This window comes from Molothrus aeneus, chromosome 20, assembly GCF_037042795.1.
Source record: "Molothrus aeneus isolate 106 chromosome 20, BPBGC_Maene_1.0, whole genome shotgun sequence".
NCBI classification, from domain to species: Eukaryota; Metazoa; Chordata; class Aves; order Passeriformes; family Icteridae; genus Molothrus; species Molothrus aeneus.
This window is the reverse complement of record NC_089665.1, coordinates 5,351,378-5,376,328: the sequence shown is the minus strand read 5'-3', so window position 1 is coordinate 5,376,328 and position 24,951 is coordinate 5,351,378. Positions and strand designations below refer to the sequence as shown.

The window sequence follows — 24,951 nt, the reverse complement described above, 5'->3', positions numbered from 1 at the left end:
AAACCTGCAGGACCAAAGGACTTGGCAGAAGCAGTTGGAGGGCAATGACAAAGTTAAACCATCAGCTGGGTTTGTATTTTTCACAGAACATCTTCCCAGGCCTCTCTGAGCTAATTTAACACTCACTGCACCAAAGGCAAGTAAAACAATCCATCAAACCAGTACAATCTGTCCTGCTGATTTTCTGAAAGATCCAGCAGCTGCTGAAGGTGCCTTAAAACCATGCAAGAACTCAGGTGGTTTTGCCCCAGTGCAGAACAGAACATAAACAAGAAGTGCTCAGCATCACTGCCAGGGTGGAAAAGCTGAGAAGGTGGGGACAGCTCCAGTTTTGCGGCTCACTTGAAGACTCATCTACGTGGTAATGCTGGGCAGTGACTGAAGAGGAAAGTGCTCTTAGCCTGGGGGAGAAAGCAGGGTTGGAAGCTGAGTTGGCACTAAAGGCAGCTACAACTGTTACTCCCAATGCTGGAAGCACCAGCTCTTTGAGCCACCAAGCTCCTTCTCCAGGAGGGAAGAAGCCAGAGCCCCGCTGGGGAACTGCAGAGAGCAGAGGGGTGATGCTGCACCAGCCCTGGCTTCTGCTCAGCTCAGCCATTCCCAGTTCTCCTGGGAGCTGCACCCTCAGGAGGTGCTTGTGCAGCGCAAGGTGTCAGCTCTGCTGGGGACGAACCTCAGCAGGGACACTGAGGCTGCTCTCAGTGGCTGATCCCTGCTGTCCTCCCATCCCATCCAGCTGGCACCGTTCCTGCATCTGCCAGCAGAACAGTGGGCAAGAGCACCCTCTAGCCTCTTCCCTCCAAACAGTAACTCCAGCTTCAAACCATCAGCATCCAACTTTGCTAGGCCAGCAAGACAACAGATACTGAATTCATCAACTTTCTGAACCCTCACATGCCATACATTGGATTTTATACTGTCACTAGGTACATACATACCTCAAATTCCACTGTTTTAAGAAAAGTTTCCATAATCTGAGAAAAATGTCTTTTCTAACACAGCAGATTGCTTTCCAGGAGAAACATGAAGAAGGCCCAGCATTGACCACATTTACAACCCTGAAAATGCTGGTTTGGACTTTGTTACCATGACCATCAATGCACACCAATCTGGGGAGTGGCTCATAAACCTCAACAAGAGCAATTTCTGCTCATTTCTCAGGAGATATGGCCCAGCCCTATGCCCAGCTGTAACCACAGCCCCCAAGGACCTGTATTTATAGTGCTGCCCACTGGAATGTTGGACAGTCAGAGGTTCTCTCTCAAAGGCCTGTGGTGCAGAGGCAGCGCTGCCATGACCTGGCTGGGGCAGTGCCACCTTCTCAGACTGCTTCCCTCTGCAGTGACCTACCTGAGCAGGAGGGATAATTCACCTCCCTCCTCTCCTCTCCCTTGACTGCAGAGCTCAATCCCAAATGCTCACAATGCATCTACTGAACCTCACCTGCATCTGAACTCCAGGATGAAGCAGCTGCACACAACAATTGTTTCCATCACCCACATTCCAAAATGAGCAGGATGTAGCTTTTTTTAAAGCTATCCCACCTTAGATTTTGAGCTGTTCTGCCCCCTGGCAGCAGCAGAACACACTCACATTGCTTCTGCTTGCTCCCCTCAGGGTGCAGGGCAAGGTTTGCAGGCACCAGAGGAGGGAAAAAGGAAAGGAGCAGGGAACAAGTCTGCAAATCCAGGCCAGAGGATATGGACAGCAAGGAGGCTCATCACTGTACTGCCTGCAGATTCTATGAACACACAGAGCTTGGGTCAGAGCTGCAGTGCCATTCCAAACAAGTGCCTATTTACTGCTTAAACCATACCACAGGAACACTGGGAATATGTAAGGAAATGCATGCAACTCAAGAAATTGTGAAACAGTAGGATTTCACAAATAAAACAATCAGCATTTATTGTTGTATTACAAAACACTTCATATTTTGGCAATATTTTACAGTTTATCTTTTCCTTCTTAGGGCCTGTTGAAAAGGTATGGGGTGAGGGGGGGAAGAAAAGAGGAGAATGTGGAAATTAGGATTAAATTTCAATGTCTTGCTTAAAAAAAAATCCTCCCAAACCACCCCAGTCCCTCCCACCAAAATAAAAATCTAGTTTCACTCAATTCCACTATCGAAAGAGGCCATGGGTGAAGCTGCAGGCAATTTCACTATCAAACGCATCAAGAAGACAAACAAAACATTCACAGTGGTCTTCAGTATGGTCTGTTGCGTTGATCATTTCTGAAATCATTTCTGGAAAGGGAAAGAAAAGGTTCTAAGCAAGTAATAAATTAAGCAAATAACAAACAGTCCCTTCAGTCAAACATTTCTGACATTCTGTGTTTACAGAGAGCCTCATCCAGAAACATTCACAAAACTCAACAGACTGAGTGGCTCTCTCTGGAAGCTCCTGTCTGTAGTGAATATTTTCATGGCAGTTGTACTTGCACACATAAACAACACTTTTCCCACAGTCCCCATCAATCCCAGAGCCAGGCAAAGGCAAAGGCTGCTCTTACCTCCCTCCCATTTTGCCCCCATAGCCTCCTCCCCTGTCGCCGCCTCGGCCGCCGCGCCCTCGATAGCCCCGCTCTCCTCCATAGCCACCTCTGCCACGGAAATCTGGGGAAAAACATGGAACTGCATCAGCTTCTTCAGAAAGATGCAGGTGATAGGAACACTTGAAATGTTCAAGATGTGTAAGCTGCTTTTGCACACCTCCTGATGGACGTGAATCCTCTGGTCTGGGCTCCCCACACTGGTTGCAGGAATTCCTGCGAGCGAAGTTCATGTTGCCACAGGACCTGGAACAGACAAGGATTGCCCAGAATGAGCTGTGAAGGTGAAGCACACGTGGAACATCCCATCCCAATTAAAATGACACTTACGGGTTAGGACAAACCCAATCACCATTTTTTGGTTCCCCACTTCTACCCTGGAAGCCCCCACCTCTTCCATAGCCACCTCGTGAACCTGCAGATAAAATTATAATCAGAATAAAGTTCTGTGAAGTGCACATGACAAACAGGTATCAAAGACTGTCACTGCCTTCAGACCCTCAGTGACAGACACACTTTTCAAGTGGAAGGAGTGTTTAATGCAAATATATTCCCACTATTTATTATAAATTCTTTTTCAGCAGTAAAGGGAAAGCTGATCTGCTTGAATTGCCACTGGGTAAATACAAACCCACTACATGCATTAATAAAATTTCTGAAAGATTTAACAAGGTATAAGATCAGTCACTTATGGCCAGACTTGGGCACAGAACAAAAATTTAACAATAAAAGAAGTCTGGATTAATCCCAGGATGATTCTGACACAAGGAGAGGGACAATGTTCTTGTTTTCTGCATCACAAAACTACAACTTTTATACAAGTGAAGTTGTTGAAGAATCCTTTTCCATCACTCTACAGAAATGCCTGATTTCAGAACTATAATTTGTTGACAGTCACTGCCCAAAGCACGATTCCTGGAAAACGGTAATGAATACCCAGTGGATTACTGACAAAACTGTATATGCAGAGAATCAGGGAGATTGATACAGCCTTGATTAAAGGAAGCAGAAATCTAAATGCTGCTCCAAATCAGCAGCAGCTGAATTATGTACCCTGCTTTATCCCAGCTGGAAAGAGAATCTCAGAGCTTTGCTGTAACAAGCAAATACTCACTGGGAATTCCCCCCTATATATGTGGGGATGGCACAGCTCAACATCCCTGTTACACTTTCTCTTTAAAAGCAAGGCAGACAAGACCTGGAGACTTTCCAGTTCTAAAGGAAAGCATAAATTCTGTGCTGTGCAGAAGAGATTACAGATTTCAGTTTACTTAACTGGGTTCAATCCTTATTACTCCCCTTCCTGGCAGAATCCCAAAGGCTCATATATTTGATGAATCACTGCTTCAAAGTCAACTTCTTTTTAATAAATCAATCATAGTGCAAAAGCATTTAACTGTGCAAAACCAAGGACTCTACAGACTTTAGCCCCACCTCGACGCCCGCCACCTCCACCTCCTCTCATGAATTCAGGTCTTCTGGTTGCAAAAGAAACTTTGATAACATTGCCATTGAATTCTTTTCCTGTGGGAGGAGAGAAAGGATCAATACAGCTCCCAACAACACAGCAGCAAACCCAGCAGAGCAGAAGTGATTTGCACACCCAGACTGAACACAAAACTCTTGAGACACAGGGAAGCTGCAGTGAATCTCTTGGTTTTGAAAGCACTGGTCCAAAGGTGAGATGGAAGCCCTGATCTACTTGCTAAACTCTCCTCAAACCCACAGATATTTTAGTTTAAATGAGATCTGTAAGTTGCAACTTAAAGACATAAGAATGTTTAGAAGATTTTTGGCCATGCTCATGGGGAAGTAGTTTGGATGTTTGAACTGTCTGTAATTCTACCAAGGCAAAAAGGCTTTTGTACCACTCAATAGCCAGCCCAAAACTCAACTAAGTGTATTTAAATAAAGTTCATGGTTTTCAGTGACTGGATTCTTCATAGATGCAATGTTTATCACAGATAAAGAGCACTGCACATGTGCCTAATATAGTCATATTTGCCTTACCCTCTTAACAAAAGTCAATTTGCATTTTATTAGCAAATACAAACTCAGACAAGCATGCCAAGCCAATTTTTTAAAGCAGTATCATTTCCCACCAGATGCAGAGCACGACCTTTTGTTTCTACCCAGTATCACTAAAATTCTGTGAGCACACAAGGTGACAGGAGAAGGTACTTTTCCCTCACCCCCTTGAGTTTATTACTACAAGAGTGTCACTGTACTTCCTGCAGTCTGAGGAGTTTTACATCATTTGTAAATGATGTAAATGATCATTTGTAAATTATATACATTATATTTTACATTTTACTGAGGAGTTTTATATCATTTGTAAATGATGTACATTATATTGTAATGTAAAACATTACATGTTGTAATGTTTTACATTACAATATAATTCTGGGATAAATCCACAATTTTAAAACCTTGTTTTTCACTGTGCATATACAGCACTCAGCACAAGATTGCCAGAACCATTCCCAAACTCTAAGAATGCTCCCACAACACTAAAAATATCAATGCAAGACTGTAGGGAATCCCTTCAGCTGCTAACACAGATTACAGCCCTGTTGGTCTAAACAAGAGGTGACACAAACACCACCTCTTGTACCTTGTGCATGGGTGACTGAGATACAGCAGCAAACCCTCAGTTTCACTGCACATTTTTGGTCTAAATCACTATCTGCTATTTAATGAAACAAGAGAAATCCAACACACACAAGAAACCATGAAATATAGCTCTTTATTTAAGGGGAAAAAACCCCCAAACTAACTATAACCCTAACCAAAACTCCCCAAAACAAAACCAAAAACCCAAGCCAAAAGCTACATAAATAGCAGCATTGGGCCTCCAAAAAGGGAATTGATTTGCTTCTTCTACTGCCTGTTAGATTCAAAAATGGCCAAAGGAACAGGTAAGTCTCACCCACCATCAAACCAGTCGATTGCTGCTTTAGCAGAAGGAGGGTCATCAAAAGATACTGTGGCTTCTCCCTTTGGCTTGCCAGTATCCTTGTCTGTGTACAGATTTATCATGGGTTTGCCAGTCTTTTTGTTGGTCTGAAAAGAAAGGTTGTACACTTGGCATAGCAAAAACAGTGGTGAAATCAGTTCAGAGCATAAACTGTAACACTAAGTATCTTTACTGAGAATATTCTCCTGGAGCTGGCCTGCAGAAATAGGGATTTGACTGAAGGATACTGACTGGCTGTTCTCCATGAAGTAATGATGGGCTCAGTTTTAACAAAAAAATGAGGTCAAGTGCACAAAATCGTAATTTAGAATGGCAGAACCAGAAGCAGCAGCCCCAGAACAGAGGCACACATGCTGCAGTACGAGGGTGGCACAATGGATAGAGTGTCAGGGCTATAAAGACTAAAGAAGAGACACGATGCAATCTAAATGTCACTAGGAGAAAGGTGCTAGTGCTGCCAGCTTACAAATGAGCTGTCAGCTGGGAACCCAGATAAAATATTATCTACAGCTGCTGGGGAGTCAGAGAGAACTCTGCCTTGAATGATACCACTACACTCCCAGTACACCAGCTCCACCAGTTCCCTTCCTTCTGACCCATGATTTCTCATTTCACATACCTTTATGATACCAATCTGTTTGAAATAGTCTGCCACTTGATCTGTTGAAACATCCTCTCCAAGTCCTTGCACAAAGATGGTGTTGTTATCAGAGTTGTCAGACTCTGAATCTGTGGAAAATTAAGCTACATTTACCATGTGTTTTTGTGGGAGCAATACTTTGAGCTCAGCTCCGTGCTGCCCAGTAGAAGACCCTTAAATCCCACAGACATTTTGTGTGAAATAAAAGAGGAGCAGGGAGCTTAATTTTGAGGTTAACAACATCAACTGAGTACATTGGACAGCTGACCTGCCTTACACCCAACATTCATGCAGCTGGGCATCCCAACCCACCAGAACAGTGTGTGTTTTAAATAACACAAGCTTAGCAGAAGTGTGATGACAGTTAAAGCAGCTGCTTGGCTCAAGCACATTCAGAATTCAACAGGAAATTCTTACTTGCTGCATTAGCATCCAAAAATTCACATGCACTTTAATTAAATATATTTCTTTCAAGGAAGGCGTGCTTTAGCTAGGTTTCTCTTGAGCCATGGGAACTGCAACCACATCCATCTTTCTAGATAAACATTTTAAAAGCAGTGACCTAAGAGCTACAATCCACTCCCACTCACTGCTTGTTTCCTTACCAGCATCTGATCTTGGTCCATAATCCCTTTGACCTATGATATGGGTTTGACCAAAAAAAAAAAAAAAAAAAAAAAGAAAGAAAGAAAAAAGACTATTTTTAGCACAACACATTCAAGTGACCTTTTTAGCAACAAGAAAATATATAAAGAATGTATGCAATGCATCTAAGATCTAAGACATTCACCAGAGATTTAGAGAATATTTAGATTTAAACGTTCAACAGAAGGCGTCTGTAGGACGTTAACGTGTTCTTTAACTTGCAGCATGTGGCACTTGCCACACTGATGCTGTGCTGGTGTTTGCTTGCAAATGCTGGTTGTCACATCACCAAGCAGTTTCCCACTTTTTTTTTTTCTACCTCTAGTACCTTTCTAAGAAGCATTTGTAACAAAAATTAAAAAAAGAAAAGAAAAAAAAAAATCCGGTGAACGTCACTGTCTCCACAAATTCTCTCATGCAATTTGACAAAGCAGAAATCCAGTTTATTGCTACAAGTTTGGCTATTAAAACTCGTGAACACACCAGCCTCACCAAAACTCTATAATGCTTCTACTAGATAGTAACAAGATATTGGTGGCTTTTAGATTTATAAAGAATTTCCACTGAAACATTTTTGGATACTCGGCACTTACCACCGTAATTTTTGAAGCCACCACGGTCACCACCACTGCAGAGGAAAAATTGAAGAAATGATTTCTTCCTTAAGTCTCTACGTGCTGAGCCCAAGGCTCAATCTACAGTTAACTGATGACAAGTTGAGAATTACTGTCTGGCAGCTAAAGCACCATGTCTATGTTCTCCTCACTACCCATTCATGTTCAAAAATTAAATTACAAAAAAAGAAAATCTCTCAGGGTGCTGCACTGGAGAAGACAAGCCCTAAGGAGTATTTTAAACTAACCCATACACATGTGGTTGGTTCAATACTTTCTCCCATCCCATCAGCCAAAATAACAGCTATTCAAAACTGGGGTTTAAAACAAAAATGGTATTTTCATGAAGATTAATGTGGGCTTTAATTGTAGATGTAATTGCTACTTTGGAATAATTAGTACTTTAGTACTTTCCTAGATGTCAAAAGAGCTAAAATTAATCTCTATTGTTATGCATTCATAATAGAGGGGGTAAATTAGCAGAATGAACCATTCTCTGAGCAAGGGTCTGTGGGGACCTACTGTACTACAGCACTTGGCATTACAGAGAAGGTGTGTGTGTATGTGAGCTTCAAAAGCAGAGGCCGTGAAGTTTTATTTCATTCATTCTGAAACCTGTGGCACAAAATGTAGACCAAGTTAAGAGAATACACACATCAATTTTCAGAGGTTAAAAGGGGATTTAAAACAGGTGGTTATGCCTCCAATTATGTGCATGAAAATAAACCCTCACTCTTTTTTCACTGGATAGGTTTGTACTGGAAGGATTTTTCACAGCAGCATTTTTAATTGCATCCATGTTATGAACATAAGATAATCAATACTCAGAGCTGTCAGAAAAAAACCACTGGGTTTTTGAGAAAGTCAATAACCAAATGTCAGAAGGACTCTCTCATACTTCCATGTACAAATGCCTGCTTGTCCTCCTTGTCCTGAGGGACACAGCTGCCACCTCAAAATCAGGCAGGATCACCTCATCCCAAGAGCTTTCTCACCATGAGGGGAGCTCAAACCCACCAGTGTGAGCTCAAACCCTGCTGCAGAGAAATATCTCCAGCCTCTGGAGCTATTGTGCCTCCTCAGCAAAGCACTTTGTCACCAGAAATCACTCCAGGTGTTAATTCCATCTGTCTGCTCACACATCAGCCCAATCAGGGCACACAAGCACCATCAAAAGGCAATGCAGTAAAATTAGGGAGTCATTTCTCTGGCACTCTGTCCATCTGTTACAGCAAATGGAAAGTCATAAATGGAAGCTGCTGATACTTAACATTTATGAGAGAAAATCTGCCCAAAGTGAGGACCAAATAAAGTTTCAACAGGTTATTATCAAACCTGGATTAAGAGACACTCTTTGGAGGGTGACAGACACTTGGAACAGTTTGGCACAACAGACAGTATTACTTTTACAGTGACTTTTCTTAAAATAAATTTTTGCTGCTGCAGATTTTATTGCTGTTCCACAGAAGAAATCTGAATGCTAAATTGCAGTGTCATTTATTCATTAATCCACTCTGCTCATTAAAGATTTTACATGCAGCATCAGTGCTGGTCTTTACTCAAGGCTGTTTTCAAGGACTGATGATTAAAAACACAATGGTGATGATAAAATTTACTGTAAATACCTTTCTGCCACCTCCAATTCACTTCAGCTAAAAAAAAACCAACTTCATTATGACACAACAATTTTTAGTAGGATGCCTGTTTTTCTGGGATTTGAACTCAGAAACAACAACAGTGAATAATATCAACCATCTAAATGTTATGAAAATTTTCCAACCTCAGATTATGGTCCCAGCTCATCAGGACAGCAACATCCAGAACAAATATATTTTCTGATGTGGAAGTGTATGGCAGTTAGAAAACCCCAGCAATCTAAAAACTTACACAAAGTAAGTTTGTGTCAACACATCCAGGATTTTGCTGGAAGTGAAGGTTTTGTAGGATGCTGGGGTGAAAATGTGTGCACCATAATCCTGAAAAGAAGGAGCTGAATATACAAAATGTAAAGGAAGTCACAGTCCAATGCCTTTATTCTGTGATACAGCAGTTCTGCACTCTGCACTAATGAGTGCAATCAATAATTTTAATCAGTTTTTTAATTAATGTCTACAGAAATACATTTTTGCCCAAGTATGCCTCAGCATGTTTTGTCTTCTGCTTAGTCACACATGACCAACACAACAAAAATCTGGAGCAATCTACTGATAGACACCTTTGACAGTAGATTAATGCTTTCCTACATTTTTATGTGGCATTTGATATGTGATTTATGAAGCTGCAGTTTGTCACCTTCCTGCAATTGCTGGGCAAAGCTAGCCAAGACTCCCTGGGATCAGGCAGATATCCTGCAGCAAGTCAAACACAGAAATTGCAAGCAGCTGATGCTACAGTCTCAGATTTGCCCCTCATTGAGACCCAAAATTCAACCTCAGCAACTGAATTAGTTCCCACATTATTGCCATAAAACCTGTGGAAAATACAACTGCAGCATTCACAGCCCACTGCTTTACCAGGCCTGCACACAGACCTCAGACATGGGTGACCAGATGGAATTTGGAGTCTTAATGTTCTGTGTCAGAAACAGAAACAGGCAGTTAAAATTCAGCAGTGCCAGCAGCTAAGATAATAAATAAGAGGCTGAACTGCAGGCAGCCAGAACATGACAGGGCACCACTCGCTGTGTGAACTTGCTGCCCCAAGTCCTCAGTTGTTCATTTCTCCCATGTTCAATCATAGATTTATCATCCCCTACTAGACTGCATCTGGATATTGCTTAATCCAGCTGGGAACATCTCTTTAAATTAAAGTACTGGTAATATAGGGAGTTCAACATACAAGAAATGCAGTTTTATAAATATCAGATACTGGCAGAAGCAGCACTAAGAAATCAGGGACCAAATTCAGCCTGCAACATGTATCTGTCTCACCAAGTGTGTCCCTAACACCTAAGAGTGTATTTTACAAACAAGAAAGGAATATTTAGTGCACCAACAGTCACTGACAGATGGGTTTTTTTCCCCTTGCTTATATTTATTGCCTCTGTTCACATTTTTCCAAAGTCTCCATAAGGCTAAGCTTGAGCATATCTGTTACAAGTCAAAATATCAATTCTGAACACAAACCACACTTGTAAAACTCATCTGCACTATGCTGCAGTTTCTTCATATCACATTTATTCCCATTCCTAATAGCTGATAAATTAAGCTGCATAGGTAATTTGTGTTTATAGTAGATCACCATAAATCTGCACAAGAGAGAAAAAATAATCTCTGTTGAGCAAAGTCAGGATTTCTATGACAAATCCTAACACAATGGCAAATCCTTTCTGAACTGCATCCCTGTGGCTCCCCCAGCACAGGCTGTGTGAGCAGAGCCAAAAGCAAAGCTCCTCTCACATGCTTTGTTTGCTCCTGTGTTTCCCACTTACAGCCTTAACCAAAACAATTCAGTCCCCCAGCCACAGTAACCATTAATTCCTTGTTTTCAGATGAGTCTAAAAATTGGGTGAATTTCTTAAAGAAAAACTCTGCATTCTCAAGACTTGCTGTTCCTGCCTTCTAACCAAAAGATGACAGTCTTCTAACTATGAAGAAAGGAGAAATATTTTACTTCTTAGCTAGAATAAAAATTAGGAAGATCATAAATTTTTCAAGCTTCAAAACAATAGGATGGGGAAATTCTACTAAAATCCCAAAAGATGCAATTCAAGACCATTAAAAAAATCTCTAGGATAATTCTGAAACCTTAAGTTATTAAAACTAAAAATGTGAACTTCTGACACATGACAAATGTGTCACATTTGTCTGACACATGTGTTCTTCACTAGACTAATATCAGTTAAAAAATGTGAACAGGAATTTCTCCAAAGAGATTTTCTTCTCAGTGCTGGGTGACTTTACACAGGCACTAAAGAAAAATGAGTGCTGGAAGCATTCAGTCCAGGACATGAACTGGTTGTCAGAACAAAACTACACCTCTAAAGCTTCTCCTTGTGTCTAAATGTCAGACAAGGAAGAATAATTATTAGCTAAGAACAAGAGATCCATTCCTTGTGGTCTCCCATTTGATGCTGATTTGTTTATAAAGTCAAGGAGCAATTTTTACATGTTATTTCCTAAGCACTGTAAAAGTCAAAGCCTGTTCTTATTCCATGCCCTGCTCAAGGCCAGCTTGGATGGAGCTCTGAGCACCCTGGGTTAGTGGAAGGTGTCCCTGCCCATGGCAGAGGGAGGGAAAAGTTGATTTTTGAGGTCCCTTCCAACCCAAAACCATTTTGGAATTCTGTGATTACAGCATCATTAAAGTATCTGTGCAGACAAGATTCTTAGATTATCTCCTGATGGCTATGGAATTTTCATGGTTTAGAATTAAAAGAGGATCAGAAAAACTGAAAATGGTGGCTACTGAAGATCAACCTGATATTCCTACATGTATTTTCCCCCAAGAAATAAACATATAAATAAGAGAAACCCAAGAAAATAATCCCCCCAAAGAACCCCTGCCCTTAAACCCCACATTTTCACAGGACTAAACATGATTTCTTACCTTATTACAAGTTATTTTCCCCTTCATTATAGAGTTTGTTATTTAATTTAACCTTTTAGACTTCTCTAATAAGCATGTCTGGTAAAATACATATGTCAGGAGAATCCTCTGTCACAATTATGCAAAAAGACTGAATAAAATTATATGACACTGTAGGATCCAGAAAACTTCCACAAAAAATACCATTAAAGCCAACATCACTTAACAGAAGCAGACAGAATTCCTAATAAATGCCTTCCCACTTCCCTGAATTTTCCTCCACTTCTTCATTCACTTCCCCTCTCTCCCTTCTTTTGGCTCCATGATCTACATGGATGTGTGAGCAAAAGTTTCCTCACATTTTGGAAAAATATGGCAAGAGGCTTTATTTTCACAGACATTAATACATTTGACTTTATCTTGCAAAGACCCAAGTTTGTTTCAAAGTGACAAACTCTATCAGCAGTGTGTTTTTTGAAGCTCACATTCATTGCTATTATTGGAAAGGGCTAAGCTATGAAATTTTTTTTAAAAATAGTTTTTATCACAGGAATATGGAAAGTCCTCATCCACAAAGTAAATCCGATTAAAAAAAAGGTTCAGTTTTAACTGAAAATTAAAATTAACTTAGAAATTATTTTGCTTGTTATTTTTGTTTTATGTGAGGTGCTATATATTATAGAAGTCTTTGTTATATACATTTATGTTTATTTATAGTATATAAATTTGTGGTTATTATAAAAATATTACAGAAAAATACATTAACTTTATATTATATAAAACCTCAGCAAACATAAAATAACACTAATATGATTTTCTAATTGTGTTACCACACCTAATTAGAAGAGGTAAGATCCTCCTACATCATTATAAACAATCCATTAAGTACAATTTAGGAGCAACTCAGAAGCAGACAGATTTTAAATATGATTTAAAAATAAGTACATTTAAAAGTAACCAAGTAGTGAATTATTTTATTTAAATCAGATCAGTTCCAACAGAAAACACTGTGTAATTATAGAGTTTTTAATCTGGAATTTAGGAATAACCCAGAGCTGTGCAGCCTTTTGAAGGGTAAGTGGTGCTGACAAGCAACACCTCAAAGCTCTCTGGAAGCTTCAACATTCTTGCCCTGCATCAGTGAGCCCTGAGCACCTCCAACCACTCAGAGGGACACAAAGGGGAGCCAGTTGTGTGAGTTATTAATAAATAATATGTCATATGTTTCATTCAGTAGGCTTTAAAGCCAAGGTCCCAATTGCAGACCTCGGCATGAGATCATCTGCAAGCACAGAATTAAATATGTGCATAAATTTTCTTGACAGTGCAGGGCCTAAGGCAATGGGGAAAGGGGTGACAGCATTGTTAGTGTTTCAGATCTGCCCAAAATAAACGTGTTCAGACTGACAAATAAATCAATAATAAAAGATGTGTATTTTAATAGAAGTTTATAACTGAAAAAAGCAACAAAGAACAAATAATTTTACTGCTAAATTATTCAAGGCCAAAATACTTCCCTGATAAATGTGAGCTACCTTAGGTAGGAATTTCATAAATTTTTCTCAATCACTGGCTGTTGGTTTTCTCATCACTGAAAATAAGTGATGGGCTGAGGCAGTTTTTGTATTGCAACTCATGCAAATAAAATGCAGCTGTGTGTCAAAACAATCAAATGCCTGCTCTCAATCTATGTGAATGTAAAAGCTGCTCCCCTAGGCAAAACCCATTTCTGTGCAGTGCAGAAAGGTTTAATTTTAGAAACCTTCCAGTTTTGGAAATCTAAACCTGAACCACCTTAGGAATAGACATATAATAAACAAAAATGAAAACCAAATAATAGGAATAACTAAATAATAGGAAACAAGCTGCAGGCACTGGAATGAGATCACTTACCTATATCCAGACATATGACCTCTTCCATCCATGTCATATCCCCCTCTACCTCCTCCCTGTGACCCGCCATATCCTCTATTATCTTCTCCATACCTGCTCTTTTCACGGCGATCATCTGGGAGGAGTCAAACCAAACAGAGTCAATTGTAGTGCCAACTGCAGCACAGAGAAAATTCACACCCTGCAATTCCCACCTCCTCTTCATTTACATCTGAAATGTATCAACTCCTAAATCTCTCTGACATTCTCTGCGCCAAAAAGGGAAAAAAAACCAAACCAACTTTGCTCGGTTATCTCCAGGGTCACTGAGTATATCAGAATGTAAAAACCACTCTGTAATTACACTCCACTTTCCAAACATTAAACACATATTGTCTAAAATACACTTTCCATTTGATTTCCATACAGTCCTCCCAGTTTGCAAAAGACATCACTGAAGACAGAACAAGGATAAATAGAGTGGGTTGTGCTGCTGGTGTGAAGTTAATGCAAAAAAAAGCTTCATCTTAAACTTCTCCTTCTATCTCACAATTCACCTACACAGCATAAAGCTGGAATGTGAAGTGCAGAAGCTCTTCATGACTGATCAAGACATGTCACCCTCGTGCAGGAAGAGGGTTCAAAATAGCTTGGGGAAAAAAAAATCCATCTAGAATTTGCAGAACTCAGGACAGAGTCTCTGCAATGCTGTTCCAACATACCTAAATGCAACCATTTTGGGACTCCAAGAGATTTTCATCTCCCTACTTTCAATGTTTTGAAAGTTTTAACAAATAAAACATCCCCCAAGAATATCAACATTGAAAGGAATTTAAGTATCCATCAAATCAAACTGCTTGCAGAAGGAAAAAAATCCAACCATTTCACAGAGCTCCTTCATGACTGATCAAGACATGTCACCCTCGTGCATGAAGAGGGTTCAAAATAACTTGGGGGAAAAAAAAAATCCATCTAGAATTTGCAGAACTCAGGGACAGAGTCTCTGCAATGCTGTTCCAACATACCTAAATGCAACCATTTTGGGGCCTCAAGAGGTTTTCATCTCCCATCTCAAAACAATGTTTTGAAAGTCTTAACTAATATACATCCCCCAGAATATCAACATGGAAAAAAAATTAAGTATCCATCAAATCAAAAACTGCTTGCAGAAGGAAATCCAACCATTTCACAGACCTGCTCAATTTTATTAGCCAATACTGAATTCAAGCAGTCAATTTTACCTTGGCTGTTGTGGCTATAGCTTCCCTTCTGGGACTGGTAGGATTGCTGGGAGTGCCCATATGAGCTTTGGTGCTGGTTATAGCCTGACTTTTGGTCATAAGAGCTCTGGTGGCCATAGCCAGACTGCTGGTCATAGGAGCCCTGGTGGCCATAGCCCGACTGCTGGTCATAGGAGCTTGACTGCTGGTCATAAGAGTCTTGGTTTTGTCCATAGCTTGACTGCTGGTCATAAGAGCTTTGGTGCTGACCATAGTTTGACTTTTGTTCATAAGAGCCTCTTCCACTTAAAACAAACAGAATTGGAATTAATAGCTAAATGTTCAGAGAATAGAGAGGAAAATCATGGTTGAAAATTCATGACATTGTTAAAAATTTCCTAATTGCAGTTACTTCATTATGTAAATTAGGAGCATCACTCCTCTCAGGAGGTGTCCCAGTCCAACAGTTGCTTTCCCCCCTCTCCCCAGTCCCATCAATGGCTGATTGTGACCTACTGAACACCAAATCCTTCCCTCTGGACCTGCAGGGAGAGCCTCAGTGCTAATGCTGGACAGCGCAGCTGAGACTTGCTCCCTAAAAAATCCCAACATTTTGCTTTCACTGAATTGCAACCTCTCTTCTTCTGGGCCTTCTACAGTTTATCAAGAATTTTTCTAACTGTTCTGGTGGCCTCTAACATACCTGTGGTTCTTCTCATTTCAGTGCCATCTAAACTATCCCAGCAGCCCTCATCAGAAATACTGAGCAGCATCACATCCAGGATGCTCCAACACAATGCAGCTCTACATTCCAAGAGGGAGTCATAAATCTTCTCTAAGATTAAGATTAATGACTTTAGAGCAACCACAAGGGAATCTCACCTACACTACACTTGCCTACACCACCCTACTTCAGTAGAAACTGAAGTATTTTGAAAATCTAGATATATGAGACAATAGTTCTCTTAGCCTTTCATGGCAAGGCATAATATAGATTTATGAGAAATAAATTGCATCCAGGGAACACTGGCTGTTACTGATTCCTTTGTTTCCCCCAGGTACTTAGCTGTGCCTTAGCTGTCTTTTTTTTCAGTAACTGAAAAGAATCTCTGACCTCTACCACCTTTTCTTCCCTTTTTCCCCCCTGCTTCCATCCTTTTTTGAAGGATGAGGCACTAGATCTGCCACTCTCCAGGATCTGGCAATCTTACTTGCTAGTGAAAGTATCTCAGAGAAAAGGAAAAAAACCACAAGAGCCTCCAGGAAGTTTCCAGCAGCTTTTCAAAGCACTTTCAGATGTAGTGCATTGGGTCTAACCAATCCCAAAATATCCCATCTGTGTAAATACCATTTAATCTGCTCTCTCCCACTTCCAGCCTAGATCTCAGCTTTAACCTTGCTAATCCCAGTGGTAAACAGCTTGCGAAGATTCTTGTTATTATCTTCACTTCAAAAAAGTCAGCTCTGCTTTAGCCTTTCACCACCAAAGGAAGCATTGCTGGAAGCATCCACTATTTGCTGTCCTCCCTTCCCTCCTCTAGGATGTGACAGCTGCAGGTTTGTGGTACCCTCCTCAAAGCTGCTACCATTTAATGTCTCACTTTCTCCATGTTTGTTACAACCTGAAAATGAGAAGCTTCCCTTCAAGGTCTTTTCTTCATTTTCTAGATCACAAACTTGCTGGAGAACCTATGTGCTGTAATTTTATTCTACTGGACATCTACAGAGTTAAAAAGTACATTACTACCTCTGTACAACTCTAATAAATACTCAGAAAACAAAGCAAAACAAAACTTAACTGTGTACCTGCCTTTGTTACAGAAGCAAAAATGACATCTGAGTGAAAGAACCTATTGCTGGCAGATTAAGATTTTTTTTTAAATATTAAAATGTTTTGTAATAAGAACTACAAAACCAGAAACCAAACAGAGCTTTGCTCAAGACCAGATTGTTTTATCACCTTGCAAAGAATACAAAACCATTTGGACCTTGGACACAAGACTGAGGTTTAGGACTCAACAGAGTATTTCAGAGAGGTCACATGATGCTCAGCAAAGCTCTAACACAAGCAGTGACCTGGGGTGGAGGCACAAAGCCTGTAAAGCAGACAGGGAGGTATTCTAGCATTAAATGGCCTTTTTAGTCATCCTGGGAAGTTGGGTTGTATTTTCCAACATACTTTCAAAGCTGTATCATCAATCCTCCTGAAATTGAATCCAACACAACATCACAAGTAAAATACATTTGCAATAGCACAGAGTGCAGCATGTATGGGCATATTTAATTTCCTGATGAGGATATAAACCCACCATGTTCTGAGAACTCTACTTAGTTGGAAAACCAAAATATATTTCTTACATGACATTTTTGAGCCCTTTCTCTTTCAAGAAAAGGCATTCTGAGCCAGATAAGCAGTCTGCAATCTGAGAGCAGCTAAGAGTTCCATTGCTAAGAGCTTATTTGAAGTTAATAAAAGAGCACTGTAAGTTTATACAAAAGAATGTGATTGGAGAGGGATTTGATAGGTCTTTCTCCTAATCAAAACACTCTGCCAAGCCCATTCTTCATTGTAGCCACAATCCAAAGACTTTCTAAAGTGCATGTCCCCATATAGCTTGACTTCAAAACAACTACACCCATCCTTCCTACACAAAAAAATATTCTTCCTGTACCCCCTTTCAGACATTAAACATGTTTCAAGGACGTGGATTTTCAACTATTTGTCTTCTTCTCAGCAATGTTAGCAAGAAATATATTATAGCTCTATTTATTTATTATTTATAACTAAGACTGCACAACTACTAGACAATATCTTAAATAGCTACTGATAAACTCTGCCTCCTTACCCTCTGGATGACCCTTTCTGCTGCCCCTGGCTGCCATAGGACTGCTGGTTGTAGGAGCTCTGATTCTGATTTTCATAATTGGATTCATCATCATATCCCTGGGAATCTTGTCCATAACCTGGAAATGGAGGAAGAAAATTTTTAGTCAATATTCACCTTTTAAATCCTGCCAATGAATGTAACAAGCTAGCCAAACCTGATTGATTTTGTCCATAGTTCCCATGATAGCTTCCATAGTTCTGTCCATAGGAGGAACTGTCTCCACTCTGCCCATAACCAGAATATCCCTGTAATTTCAAGAATGTACTCAAATAAGTGTAACTTCCACAGCAGTAAATCACAGTTTCCTTGGCTAGACACAACTGCAAACATCAAGCACAGCTGAGACTGGAATTCTTCCTGGCCCAGGAACAGTTTTTTTCACTCAAGGAACATCTGCTTTGAAAGCCACAATGTTTTTTTTAACATACCTGTCCTTGTCCATAATTCTGACTGCTCTGATTGCCATAGGACGAGTAGCTGGAAGAGAAAAATGCATTTAGGAAATGCTTAGAGTGCCCTCCACACAGGCTGGAAAGTAAAGGTATTTTTGGTGTCTCTGAGTTTCTCTTCATTCCAAAATAGGTGTTTAATCCAAGTGCTGCAGTTTCAGGCATATTAAAACTGCATCAATGAATTAATGGTTGACTGTCAGAAGCCAGAAGAGCTTATTTTAATTTCTGCTGTGTTTCAAATATAAATTTTAAGTACATGAAAGCTGGGTTTGCTGTAATTTTATATTATACTTACTCATTATTCTGCCACTTTAAGCCTTCATGAACTGACAGAAGAAACACATGCTGAAACTCATCAAACTGAGATACAAACCCAAACTCAGGCAGTGCTACAAGCACAAAGCCTCATGATCTTCATTAGCACAGGCAGCATTAGTCATGATTTTTATACTTCCATAAAAACTCTTGTCTCACTGATTAAAATATGCCCTGCAGCCTTGGGCCATGTAACAAATATCATAACCTTTGGCTAAAATCTCAGTGAACAGCTTAAGGCAATCACATGGAAAGTATTTCTCCATATTCATGTCATTTCAAAAGTTCTCACTGTTACCAGATGTCATTCCAATTTACATCCATTTACATTGCATGACTATTGTCTTCTTTTCAGGAATACAGAGTGATTTCTCTTTGTTTTGTAAGACATCTTGAGAAAGGCCCAGGTGTAAGCTTTCTGCATCCTTAATTCCAAACACCTATCAATAACTCTATCCTGAACAAGCAGGCATCATGCTGGGAATACTAAATGGTCTTTCAGTCTGCAGATGTAATTGCTAACAGCAAAACAAAAATCCTCACATACCTCTGCTGGCCCCCAGACTGACTGTAACTTCCAGAATCTAGAAAAAGAAATAAGTCATATTGAGAATTTCCAATGAACATTTTAGTCTCTACTTGCTGGAGGGGAAAATCTGGGGAGAGGGAGAAAGGTTCAAGTACACTGGATATTACAACTGCTATCCCTGCAGAATGAAGCTTCCTCTTCATTAACAAAAGTGAAAATATGAAGAGTGGAATGACAGCAGCACAGGGTCACAGGGTGTGGGGGACACAACACACTTGGAAATGTCCTTTTTGAAGGAATTCTGTTTTCAAGGCGTCTTTTCAAATATCCAGAACTGTACAACCCCTCTAATGGCTATAGAGTACAGCGCCATCATCAATGAGCAGAATGCAGCAGCTTCATTAATCAAGCAAAGCTAAGTAGGTCAGTGCAGCTGAACCCCTTTTTGGGATGCTCTAAGAAAGAGCTCTGCTGAGCTAAAGGGCACAAACACAGGCAGAATGGGAGATGGAAAACCAGGGATGGAGGAGCCACCACACTTCCCTTTGCCCCTGCTGCAAGAGGAGAATCCCAGCAGAGAGCAGAGCAGCACGTGACAGATGCAGCACACAGAACACACAGACACACACACACAGAACACACACAGAACACACACAGAGACACAGAACACACACACACACACACAGAACACACACAGAACACACACAGAACACACACAGAACACACACAGAACACACACAGAACACACACAGAACACACACAGAGACACAGAACACAGACACAGAACACACAGAACACACACAGAACACACACAGAACACACACAGAGACACAGAACACAGACACAGAACACACAGAACACACAGAACACACAGAACACACAGAACACACACAGAACACACACAGAACACACACAGAACACACACAGAACACACACAGAACACAGAACACACACACACACAGAACACACACACACACAGAACACACACACACACAGAACACACACACAGAACACACACACAGAACACACACACACACACACACAGAACACACACACACAGAACACACACACACACAGAACACACACACACACAGAACACACACACACACACAGAACACACACACACACACAGAACACACACACACACACAGAACACACACACACACACAGAACACACACACACACACAGAACACACACACACACACAGAACACACACACACACACAGAACACACTGAGGCTCCCTCAGCTCACATCCATCCCAGCTCTGCAGAATTCCTCACTCTGCCCCGTGCCCTTCCAGCCCCTGCACTGCTCAGGCTCCATCCAGCTCCCTTGCTAGGCAGGAGGAAATTTGCATGAAATTCCCACCTTCTTGTCAAAAGCCAAACTTTCTGGATAAGCACTGCAATATTTCTGTTCAAGAATTTACAGAAATACTCTTGTGCCACGGTGTAATAAAATCTATCAGGAGCTTCTCATGCCCAGCTTTACCCTTCCCCCCACATTCTCTCTCCAGCCTCTACCCCCAGAAGTGCCTAAAACGCTGACACTGAGAATTAATTACAAGGCAGGGTAAATGTCATAAATGACTGTGACCATTTTCCAATCAAAACACTCATCAGATTGCTGAATGTGCTCATTATACCTCCCTCAGCAGGCCATAAATCCAATCCTGCCCGTGGTTACAGACACTTAACCAGAGCTTTGATGAGGGCATCACCTGAGGTGATGGATGTGAGATGGGGGGGATCACCCCAGATATTCACACACAAAACAGCATTTTTAATGGTAAGGTATCTCCTCAAAGCAACACAAAGTATCCAATTTCATATTCTGTAACAGAAACATTTACCAAAGCTAACATGAGATGAAAGGTTAAATTTCACATGTCCTATAAAGCAGTTTCACTTAGATGTGAATTTCTCCTCCTTTTGCACTGCTACATAAATATTGCATTGCTTTTTCATATTAAAAAGCCAATGTAGAGGTGCAATTCAAGTTTGTTTTTAAGGGGTAAAGTAAAATTTTTACAATTTCTATTTAAATGATCACAAAGATTACTATTAAGCAGGTAACCACATTGTGAAACATGGTTGTGGTTTAACATTTATATGCCATTAATACTGCTAATTAAAGAATATTAATGGTAGTATCAGAAAATTACATCCTTGAGTAAGGATGTAATTAGCTATAAATTTAAGAAGTGCATTTCATGTCCTTAGCTTCTCCTTAACAAACTTCCACCAAACCACAACATTTCGGAAAAAAAAATTGAAAGCAACCAGATAAGGAGCCTGTACAATATGAAAACACAAAAGTAGAGGAATTTCCTTTATTTATACAATTTTCTACATCCTCTGCTTGACCTCTTACAAACTTCTGATCAATTTATTTTTGTGGGCTCAATGGGGACAAGAGTCTGTAAGGATTTTTGGAAATAACAGTTTATTCTGGAAATTCCTACACTATTTTTTTTAATGTTTAAAAAGTTCATGGAAGGATTTCCTGTTGACGAAGTGGGATGTAGAGCTTAATCACCTTGCATTGCCCAGGGGGTCTATTCCTCTCAAGATACAACAATCTGCTGTGTACATTTGAAAACCGAGATTTTCTTATTAAGTAATACATATAAAGGAGCAGCAGTGCCTCTCAATATCCTCCAAAGAAAAAGAACCTCGTGTTTGAACATCACTAAAAACAGAGGAGACACTCAGGTGCTTCACTGGTCCGTAGCTGACAGATGAGGGGAAAGTGGATGTAATTTACTGCCAAGCTTTACTCATTTATAGAAAAATTCGTGATTTGGACTCATTTTAGTACCTTTGGCCACATTTGCTTTTCCTGAATGAAAGGATTCCTGTAGCAGCCCTTGCTTTGTTTGTATTGTCTATCACTCACACACGCAGCACGAGACAACGCCAAAATGGCTCGACCACAACAAAACATGGCTCGCTCCACAAAGCACGGGCAGCCTTGGAATTCCTCCTCCCACTCTGGGATACACCAGTATCCACACCTATCCAAGGCTTCCCTGCCGGGGGAGCAGCCATCAAAGGGGATGAAGGAACAGCACATTGTGCTCGGAGAGGCCCCAGGGGAGGCTGGGCTGTGTCAGGTCACCAGGGAGAGCAGATCCTGCCTCTGTGCTCAGCTAAAGCCTCGCTGGAAAACAATCCCAGCCAGGGAGGTGTTAAACCCACAGGAGGGGGTGAAGCCCCCTCACTTCACGCTGTGGAGAGCGCACAGAGGGCAGAACAGACACACCGGGACACAAAGGTGGCTCCTCTGCTGCAGAGTGAGGAGGGCATTGCCCATGTAAAGAGGGGCAAGACCCAAGGGAGGGGGTGCCTGCATTCCATGCGGGGTGCTGATCCAAAGGGGAGCACACAAAGCACGTTATGGAGAGGGGCACGACACAAAGGTGACCCCCAGCTCACACCGGGATGGGGTCACACAACCCCATCACAACATGATGGGGGGAACCACAAACCAAAGTCGGGGTCCACATAGGAGAAGAGCTGTGACCCAGAAGGGGGAGCTTCCATCTCACACCAGGGGGAAGGGAACACAACCCAAAAGTAGGGGAGCCTACAATGAGGGGTATGAACCAAAACAGGGCCCACATCCCTCACATGGGGGATACACAACCCAAGACGGGAGGGCCTACACTGGGAAGTATGAACCAAAATGGGGTCCACACTCACACTGGGGGGGCTGTGGCCTAAAGGGGGGGCTCAGACCCCAAAAGGAGGGGTGCACCCCAGCATCACGCGAGCACAGGAGCCCACAGGGCTCCTGCCCCCAGGGCCCCTCCATTGCGACACGGGTGGGGGGCGCGCCCGCCAGGCCACGCCCCCGCGCCTAAAGGGGCGTGACCCGAGCGCCTCGCGCAACGGGGCTCCCCGGGGAGGGGGCGTGGCCTCGGGGGCGTGTCCACGGGGGCCACCGGCGGGGGCGTGGCTCCCCTCCCCCTCACCGAGCGCAATGGCGGTGGGGGGGCGTGAGGTAAAATGCGGGCGCGTCCCCCGCAACATGGCCGCGGCCTTTCCCACATGCGCCACATGGCGCTCGCTCCGCCCGCCCTCCCGCGCCCCACCGCGCCCGCGCTCGGCGGCGGGAAGCGGAGCCGCCGCTGCCCGCTGAGCCCGGCGGGGCTGGCGGCACCTACCCGAAGCCATGGCGGCGGCGCTGAGGGGCGGAGGGAGCGGAAGGAGAGCAGGGAGCGACCCGCCCGCCGCGCCGGCCGCGCGCACACTGAAGCACCCGCAGCTCGCGCGGACTGCGGGGCCGGGCGGCCAATCAGAGTGCGCGGCGCCTACCACTCGCTGGGGAAGCGGGGGGGAGGTGAGCTGGGCCGTGCCAAGGTACAGCGAGCGGGGGGGTTTGTACTGAGCGGAGAGGGTGCGAGGCTGTGCGGGCGCAGCGTCAAAGGATTAAATTAATTAAATTAATTAAATTAATAAACGCGCAGGGCACGGTCAAGGTGCGCAGGGGGAAATGGGGGTTTGCATGCCCGGCTTTCCGCAGCAGCAGCTCCCCTATTTCCCTCAGTACCCCACTTGTGCATCACCGTTTGTAGCAGATGCTAAATGGAGTTAGAGAAAACATCCAAAATCTGGGTCCTAAAGGAAAAATAAGAAAGGTTTGCCAGCGTTTCTGAGTATCCTAAAAAAGCCAAATATCAACTTGGAGAATGGTTTTCCAAAGAAAGGGACGGGTCATGATCTTGGGAGCCAATTCTATGAAATGTGAGGGTTTGCTTCAGAGAGGAAGAGTCATGAAATGAGAAGACAGCAAAAGCGACTTGATTACTTAATCTGATTCTTTTTAGAAGTTGTATTTCTTGTTTCACATCAAACCACCTTCTTGGGAGAGTTGGTAAGTTAACAGTTGCACCTTTCTGTCTAGGGACAGTCTGCACATGCACTCAGAAAACAGTGAGGATTTACCCTGGTTTTTTAAATTTTAACAGCAGCGAGGAATTTTCTCTGATTTCAGCTGAATGCTTTGAGCAGATTTACAGAGAAGTTGGGCTGTTTCTTTCCCCCCTGGGCGTTAGCAGCAGGAGGCAAATCCCACTGCCACAGCCAAAAATAAGTTTGGGCAAAACAAGCAGTGACTGGAATAATTAATTAAAGAAAAAAAAAAAAACAAACGAAAAAAAAACCCCAAAAAATAAAAGGGGTTGAGCTCCCTGCCTGTCTTTTGGTTTCTCCTTGAGAAACTTCATCTCCTCTAGCCATGATGCCTTCTACAGCTCCATGAGCCTTTCTGTGCCAACCTGGCAGCTCACAAAGGGATTAGGGCAGATCCCAAACAGTGCTCCCTAGACAGGGGATGTGGGGGGATGTAGAGCCTCTTGGTGTTTGTGCATTCCTCAGGGGCTGAAGGCTTCTCATATGTGGAAATTGAATTAATTCAGAGACAGTTTCAGGCTTTTGTGCCTGCCTGCTGATGGATCTGTGCTATGGTCCCAACCAAAAACTTTGAAGCTGAGATGTGGGAAAAACATCAGCCCTTCTACCCTCTGCTCTTTCCCCTTGGCTGGAAGTGATCCCAGCTGCTTCAAATCCGTCTCCACGTTGCAAAATCAGAGGTGGTGTGGACAGTGGGTTTCTTCTGATCCTTCTTTAGGGTCCCTTCCAATCCAAACCCTTCTGGGATTCTGTGAACCAGCAGCCACAAGCAGAGTTCACAGGGTCACTGAGGGTTAGAAGTGA

At 42.2% G+C, this 24,951-nt stretch overlaps 1 protein-coding gene across 2 annotated transcripts; it reads right to left on the bottom strand.

Moving 5' to 3' along the window:
- Positions 1-1,879: 1,879 nt before the first annotated feature.
- On the bottom strand, positions 1,880-23,509 carry TAF15 (TATA-box binding protein associated factor 15). Of its 2 annotated transcripts, XM_066563245.1 has the most exons (16): positions 23,400-23,509; positions 19,248-19,284; positions 18,362-18,410; positions 18,088-18,178; positions 17,892-18,009; positions 15,067-15,350; positions 13,847-13,961; positions 7,406-7,440; positions 6,773-6,805; positions 6,147-6,256; positions 5,484-5,613; positions 3,985-4,074; positions 2,881-2,965; positions 2,711-2,796; positions 2,512-2,614; positions 1,880-2,245 (listed from the first exon to the last, which is right to left on the bottom strand). In XM_066563245.1, exons 1-16 carry the CDS (start codon positions 23,407-23,409, stop codon positions 2,206-2,208), a joined length of 1,416 nt encoding a protein of 471 aa, XP_066419342.1. In that variant the 5' UTR covers positions 23,410-23,509; the 3' UTR covers positions 1,880-2,205. The 2 variants fall into 2 exon arrangements, with proteins under 2 accessions (XP_066419342.1, XP_066419344.1); XM_066563247.1 differs by lacking the exons at positions 7,406-7,440; positions 18,088-18,178; positions 18,362-18,410; positions 19,248-19,284; positions 23,400-23,509 and having other exon boundaries at positions 17,892-18,080.
- Positions 23,510-24,951: the final 1,442 nt, after the last annotated feature.